The following is a 7,730-nucleotide window of genomic DNA, read 5'->3' as shown; positions in this document are numbered from 1 at the left end:
CCTTTGCGGAGCACAGGCTCCGGACGCGCAGGCCCAGCGGCCATGGCTCACGGGCCCAGCCGCTCCGCGGCATGTGGGATCCTCCCAGACCGGGGCGCGAACCCGGTTCCCCTGCATCGGCAGGCGGACGCGCAACCACTGCGCCGCCAAGGAAGCCCTTAAATTACTTTTAAAAAGCGGGGGGGAGTGGAAGTGAAGTATCAGTTACTGTGAGAAAGGAAATAGAAAAACTGACAGCCAAGCAAAGATGGAGTTGTAGCTGTAGTTGCTATTGTTACAGCTAAACCGCAAAGTCTCAGTAGCATAACGTGGGAGAAGGTTCTTTTCCTTTCATATTTCAAGAAGGGTATATCTATTGCGTGCTTCTCCAAGCAGCAATTCGGGGACACAGTAGGAAAGACTCAGGCCCTTTCCATCTTGTGGCTCTGCCATTGTCAGTCCAAACTTCGAAGGATGTAGAAGGAACATGGAGAATCACTCCCTGAGAGGTTTTTAAGAGGTGCTCTGGAAGTGGCACACATCATTTTACTCATTGGTTAGAGTGTAGTCACATAGCCATACCAAACTCCAGGAAATGTTTAGCTGGGGTCCCAGAAAGAGGAAACAGGTTTTGACAAGCGTATAACAGTCTGTGCCACAATGTCTCCTGAAGAGGAATGTAGTTATCTATTAGTTGGTAAGAGACTAAACAAAACATAAATGGGGAATTAAAAAGGAAAGCACTACCAGTTTGACAAGTCTGTGGCTGACATTTTTCTGTGGCAGAAAATGATCTGGGTCTGTCATCAGTTCTTCCTTTAAAGCAGTAGTTCTCAACCGGGAACAATTTTGACCCCTACCCCCAGGGGACATTTGGCATTGTCTGGAGACATTTTCAGTTGTCACAGCTTGGTGAATGGTGGTTGCTATGGCATCTAGTAGGTACAGAGAGCAAGGATGATGGTAATCACCCCACATTGCACAGGACAAAGAATTATCTGGTCTAAAACATCAGTAGTGAAAGGCTGAGAACTGTTCTTTGAAGGAAGAAAAAAAGACAAGTCAAAAGTAAGATGACACATAAGAAAGAGACTGTTTTCTAGAAATACTAACGTTATCTTAATATCTAATCAAATATAAAATGACAACTTCTAACGACAATTCCTAATATTTCAGGACAGAGCCCCCATATAAAATCAAATATAGTCTCAGGAAGCATTCAGAGCCTGTGGCGGGCAGTGACTGGCCCTCTTTTTGATTTTCAAGGAGATCCAGCTCAGCAAGGTGGAACACTCATTTTAGGTCCAGGTAAGCATCAAAGCCCAGCTTCAGCAGTACACTTCTCGTGCTTTTTAGAAGTCCAGAGGCCATCCACTTTCTTCATAAAATAGCCACCATGTAAAAATGGGCAACTGGACATGGTAACAGTCAGGATGCTGTGCTTTCATAGGGGTCATCGTTTGTTTTCACATGCTCCTGTGTATTTCTGATGTTTGTTTACTGGATGTAATGTGGCCATGATTCCATACCTGAGTGATTCCAGGTATTTGGGATAGAAGAAATCAGCAGTGGTTTGGTGACTTGTATGTGGCTATAACACTCTTTAAAAATTTCAGTGGAGGTGAACATTTTCGAATGGGAGAAAACCATCAAGAACTCTTTTTTGTCAATTGAAGAATCAAATATAGTTATTTATATCTAAAAAAACTAGCAGACTTGCCCTATGTCAGAAAGCAAGTCAAGGGGAATTCCCTGGCAGTCCAGTGGTTCGGACTCAGTGCTTCCACTGCAGGGAGCATGGGTTCGATCATGGTCAGGGAATTAAGATTCTGCATGCTGAGCAGCATGGCCAAAAAAAAAGGAAGCAAGTCAACCCCAGGGGCAGCTTATTCAGTAACAGTTACTCTAAGCTGCATCCTTTAAATAGCTTTCTTTTATTTTATTTAATTTTTATTCTATATTGGAGTATAGTTGATTTACAATGTTGTGTTAGTTTCAGGTGTACAGCAAAGTGATTCAATTATACTTATAGATATATCCATTCTTTTTCAGATTCTTTTCCCATATAGGTTATTAGAGAATATTGAGTAGAGTTCCCTGTGTTATACAGTAGGTCCTTGTTGATTATCTATTTTATAAATAGTAGTGTGTATATGTTAATCCCAAACTCCTAATTTATCCCTCCCCCCACCTTTCCCCTTTGGTAACCGTAAGTTTGTTTTTGAAGTCTGTTTCTGTTTTGTAAATAAGTTCATTTGTATTTTTTTTAGATTCCACATATAAGTAATATCATATGATATTTGTCTTTCTTTGTCTGACTTACTTCATTTAGTATGATAATTCCTAGGTCCATCCATGTAGCTGCAAATAGCATTATTTCATTCTTTTTTGTGCCTGAGTAATATCCCATTGTATAAATGTACCACATCTTCTTTATCCATTCATCTGTCCATGGACATTTAGGTTGCTTCCATGTCCTGGCTATTGTAAAATAGTGCTGTAATGAACATTGGAGTGCATGTATCTTTTCAAATTATGGATTTCTCTGGATATATGAACAGGAGTGGGATTGCTGGATTATAAGGTGGTTCTGTATTTAGTTTTTTAAGGAACCTCCATACTGTTCTCCATAGTGGTTGTACCAATTTACATTCCCACCAACAGTGTAGGAGGGTTTCCTTTTCTCCACACCCTCTCCAGCATTTATTGTTTGTAGACTTTTTGATTATGGCCATTCTGCTTGGTGTGAGGTGATAACTTCATTGTAGTTTTGATTTGCATTTCTCTAATAATTAACAATGTTGAGCATCTTTTTGTGTGCTTTTTGGCCATCTGTATGTCTTCTTTGGATAAATGTCTATTTAGATCTTCTGCCCATTTTTTTATTGGGTTGTTTTTTTGATATCGAGCTGCATGAGCTGTTTGTATATTTTGGAGATGAATCCCTTGTGGGTTGCTTCGTTTGGACATATTTTCTCCCTTTCTGTGCCCGTTGTCTTTTCATTTTGTTTATGGTTTCCTTTGCTGTACAAAAGCTTTTAAGTTTAATTAGGTCCCATTTGTTTATTTTTGTGTTTATTTTCATTACTCTAGGAGGTGGTTTCAAAAGATATTGCTGTGATTTATGTCAAAGAATGTTCTGCCTGTGTTTTCCTCTAGGAGTTTTATAGTATCCAGTCTTACATTTAGGTCTTTAATCCATTTTGAGTTTACTTTTGTATATGGTGTTAGAAAATGTTCTAATTTCATTCTTTTATAAGTGGCTGTCCATTTTTCCCAGCACCCCTTATTGAAGAAACTGTCTTTTCTCCATTGTATATTCTTGCCTCCTTTGTGGTAATTGACCATAGGTGCATGGGTTTATTTCTGGGCTGTCTACCTTGTTCCATTGATCTATAAATAGTTTTACTGATCAATTTGTACCACCTGAAATTCCTTTGGCTTCCCTCTACTAAATGGTTGGGCATTGGATCTCTACCATGTTCAAGTACTGCAGTCAGGGACAAACACCCAAAAAGCCTAAATCACTGTGTTGTAAACTGATTTTTCTTGGTTCTTCTTTTTCTTGGTTCTCCCTTTCCCTCTCTCTCATGAATTTACACTAGTTCGACTAGCCAAAAAATATCCTTGTTTTATGAGAATATATCCTGTAAATTAGCCAGAATGACACTGAGCCATATTTCTGAATGAATTATTTCCATCCTCAGACTTGTAAGACATTATTTTTTGAGCCCCTCATCTCCAGGTTTCAGCATCATTTGAGCACATGTTCTGTTGTGTGAGAATGAAGAGCACACAGAAAGCATCATTTGTGTGTCACGTTGGGAGCAGACTTAATAAAGAGAAAATTTTGATACTACGCATTGGAAAAATTGTAGCTCCTTTAAGGAAAGAGCTGGGTTTACTTATTTATACAAATCTCTTACACAGTTAACCAAGTATTTCATTTTGCCTTATTTGATAATAAGCCAGTTTATGATATTAAATCTACCGTGATTACTGTAGACAGCAGATAAATACAATGCAGAAAACATGCCTCATAATATTTACTAATCTAATGTTTTAAGTTAAAATTCTGGTCTTGAGTCCAAGAATCAAAGTAAACAGAACACAGACTATAAATTACGACTATTTTATTTGAGCAGATAAAAGAATTGTGAACATCTAAGTGTATTGTAACTGATTGTCTTAATGCCCTTATTTTTTTCAGCCTCTTTTGGTCTATGGTTATAATGTAGATAGCCTATTAAATCAGTATTTGGGAGTGAATTTTTTAAGGAAGTGATTTATTCTATTATTACATTTAAGAAACAGATGATTTTCCAGCTTGATATTTATGCTAGTTCCATATTCTGCCTGTCTGTTTGACAGGATATTTTATTTAATTACATTTAATAAAACCTAACAGACGGTTATAATTTAAGAATCTTTACCCTTGGATCTCATAAAACATTACATATTAGCCTTATTTAATGATAATTTTTGTCATGCTTTATTACCTTAATTAAAAATTATTATGTCATTATATAGAGAATATTATGTACTCCAGGTAAATAATTTTTTCTTTTGGACTAATTTAAAGTTAAAATGCTTCCTTGATTCTAGTAAGCAATAAATCTAATGAATAACACTGTATGTCAACCTTTACCTTTTATTCTTATTCTCTTCTAGGTAACAACATCCATTTTATACACCGTGATAGGAATAGGTTGGATCACAAACCCATCAACTCTGTTTTACAGCTTGTAGGAGTTCAGCACGTGGACTTTACAAGCAGACCTTCAGTTATCCATGTGTGACATTACAGACTCTGTCGCTTTCAAATGGACCTTGAGATATGACCTGAATTGTGGGAATGTAGTATACTTGTGCAGTGCCTAACTTGTTGGCTCTTCCCAGGCTTTGAGGAGTTATGAAACCATAAATAGACCATGTACCACCAGTTGAATAGCATGCTGAGAGGCATCAGTTGTCAAAAATGTGATATATATTTATAATTTTGTAGCTTTTAAAGTTTTATTTTCTATAAAAATTTCTGTAAAAAAATTAAATTTATTTTTGCAAAATAAAACTTTAAAAGCTATAAAATTATAAATACCATTCTTTATTTTACATTATGATATATCCATTCAATGAAGGTTTTTTTGGCCATTAAAATCATAAATTCTTATGAAGAACATATAAGGAGAAAGGGAAGCAACCCAAGACCATTTTATCCATTGAGAAAAGCAGGATCTCAAATTCTGTAAACAGTATAATCACATTTTTGTATGTATATGTTTATATTTTTGTATGCTTAGAAAGAAAGACAGGAAGTAAACACACCAGAGTATCACCAGTTAAGTATCTCTAGGTGGTAGGATTACAAGTGTTTTTATTTTCTTTTCCATACTTTTTTATATTTCCCCACTATTCTATAATGAACATGATTCATTTTTTTGGCAAAGAAAAGGTCTTTACAATTATACGAAGAATATATCCCTACATAGCAAGCTCCACAAAGGCACAATTATATAGGCTGCAGTCCACAAGTTTCTATCCTGATTGCTTTACTCAGAGGAAATACAGCAGATCGAACCTTCACAGAGCCTGTGTTCACAGCATCTTGACCACATACCCACCGTCCATTTCACTAGGATTTTGTTTGGGGCAACGGGGGCAGGGGTTGCTGGTAAAAGGAAAAAAATATGTTTTAGATATTTAAGATACGTATAATCAGTATGCTTTCTAAAGGGAAATTTTAAGAATTGTTTAAACTAAAAACCAAAAAAACTTTGTAATTTAAATGTACACTGGTTTGGTTGTATATTCCTGGACAGTTTCTATTTCTCACCTCCAAGTTTCTTTTATTTAGTAGACTATTGTCATCTTTTATTTTTCTGGAATCATAATATGTTTTGTTGGAAGTGTCCCAGGAATTCTGATGAAAAGTACTGCAAAATTAAAGTATTTGTAATTATTAGCAAGTATAATACTGCTTTGAACTTATACAAGCATATGGAGTCATACACAAAATATAAAGTGTCCAAAAATTTGAATCTATTTTCATGTGTTTATAAATGGACAATCATGTTTTTAATCAATAAAAATGAGTTATCTTATAAAAGTTAAAATTAAGGGCTTCCCTGGTGGCGCAGTGGTTGAGAATCTGCCTGCCGATGCAGGGGACACGGGTTCGTGCCCTGGTCTGGGAAGATCCCACACGCCGTGGAGCGGCTGGGCCCGTGAGCCATGGGCGCTGAGCCTGTGCGTCTGGAGCCTGTGCTCCGCGACGGGAGAGGCCACAACAGTGAGAGGCCCGCGTACCACCAAAAAAAAAAAAAAAAAAAAAGTTAAAATTAAGGTATTTTGTGCTATTTTTTATAGTAAGGAGACTGGTGGCCCAGATCCTTCTACTGATTTTAGACTTAAAACTGCTGAATCATAGCTTACACAAAATTTATATATTTACATTTATAATGTACATTATATATATACATTATAAAAATGTACACATTTTTTGTGATACATAAATGTTCTTTATGTGGTTTCATGGAGGAACAGTTACATAAATACAGTGCAGTAGTAAATTGCCTATCCGAACAAACATTTAATATAAAAATTACTTATAATAGGTGCTGTGAAACATATAAACATACTCCATATCCAATAATGTACTGGATGCAAAATTTTGAAAAACCTTTTGGTGATAAATATGTAGAAGTGCTGGATAAAAAAATAACATCTAACAGTTTTGTGGTGCTAATTATTTGCCAGGTACTATTCCAAGTGCTTTACATACATTAGCTCTGTGGAATTGATATTACTATCATCATTATCATTGTCAACTCCATTCTACAGAACAGAAACAACATCTTTTTTTAAGCTGAATTTACAAGAAAGTGAGGAAACCCCACAAGGGCCAAACAGAAGCAGAAACCAGGCTGTTGACCATGCGTTGAAGCCATGGGCTGCCCTGAGGGCTGTCCCCCTCCCAGGAGTTAGAGAAGGCTGTTCCTTGGCCAACTCAAAGGCCTTATACTGTAGAGTTAAAAGTAAGGCCACTAAAGCACTACCTGAGACCTGGGACTTCTGAGGGCTACGACAGTGTAAGAATGGGCTGCAGTCAAATCCATCTGTAGACCAAGGAGCCCTGTGAGGAAATATGTTGTAAAGCTTCTGCAATGAACCTTTGTGGCAAAAAGAATTTCAATAAAATGAAAGTTCATGTTTAATTTAAAAATTCAAGTATATTTTTTTCTCAAGGAGATTGATAACTAATAGCCTGCATAAAATGTTTGTTCATGTTGTCATCTACCGTTGGGGGTGGGGGCAAAGTGATAACACTGACCACATGAAAACTGGAAGACAAACTTTCTAAAGAAGCAACAACATCTACTTCAAGGTTAAGAGTTATTTTAAGAAGAGTGTTCCAGAAGATGATTTAAGACATGCAGTTGCAGAAGGTACACTTACACATCATTCTGTGAAGAATGATTTTTCATTTAGATCAGAGTTCTTTTAAATTAATTTCACTTATGTTCAATTCCAAGTTTTCTTGTGCACATTTAAAAAGTGAAGTGGTAGCTCTTCATGCACTGGCTCTGTTAGCAGAAAACTCTGATAACAGTTTCAGGATGCCAGTTTTAAATCAGTATTATCAGATGCTTCAAATATAAAATCAGATAAACTCATTCCTTAAAAAGGAGCTTAAAAAAAAGATTTTTTTTTTTTTTAAATCCAGTTTACAAAATCAAGGCAAAACTTTCGGA

General features: G+C 36.4%; 1 protein-coding gene across 3 annotated transcripts in view; it reads left to right on the top strand.

Annotated features, from left to right (window-relative positions):
* Positions 1 to 5,467, top strand: part of PRXL2C (peroxiredoxin like 2C) — a 10,997-nt gene extending 5,530 nt beyond the window's left edge. Inside the window, exons 5-6 of one of the 3 annotated variants that reach the window (XM_024132922.3) lie at positions 1,246 to 1,287; positions 4,651 to 5,467. In XM_024132922.3, the coding sequence (XP_023988690.1) occupies positions 1,246 to 1,287; positions 4,651 to 4,778 (170 nt within the window). In that variant the 3' untranslated portion in view covers positions 4,779 to 5,467. Of the gene's footprint in view, positions 1 to 1,155; positions 1,288 to 4,650 lie in introns of all 3 variants that reach the window. The other 2 variants (XM_007119651.4, XM_024132923.3) reach the window with 2 other exon arrangements.
* Positions 5,468 to 7,730: the final 2,263 nt, after the last annotated feature.

This window comes from Physeter macrocephalus, chromosome 9 (genome assembly GCF_002837175.3).
Source record: "Physeter macrocephalus isolate SW-GA chromosome 9, ASM283717v5, whole genome shotgun sequence".
Taxonomy (NCBI): domain Eukaryota; kingdom Metazoa; phylum Chordata; class Mammalia; order Artiodactyla; family Physeteridae; genus Physeter; species Physeter macrocephalus.
This window is presented reverse-complemented; position numbering and strand designations above follow the sequence as displayed.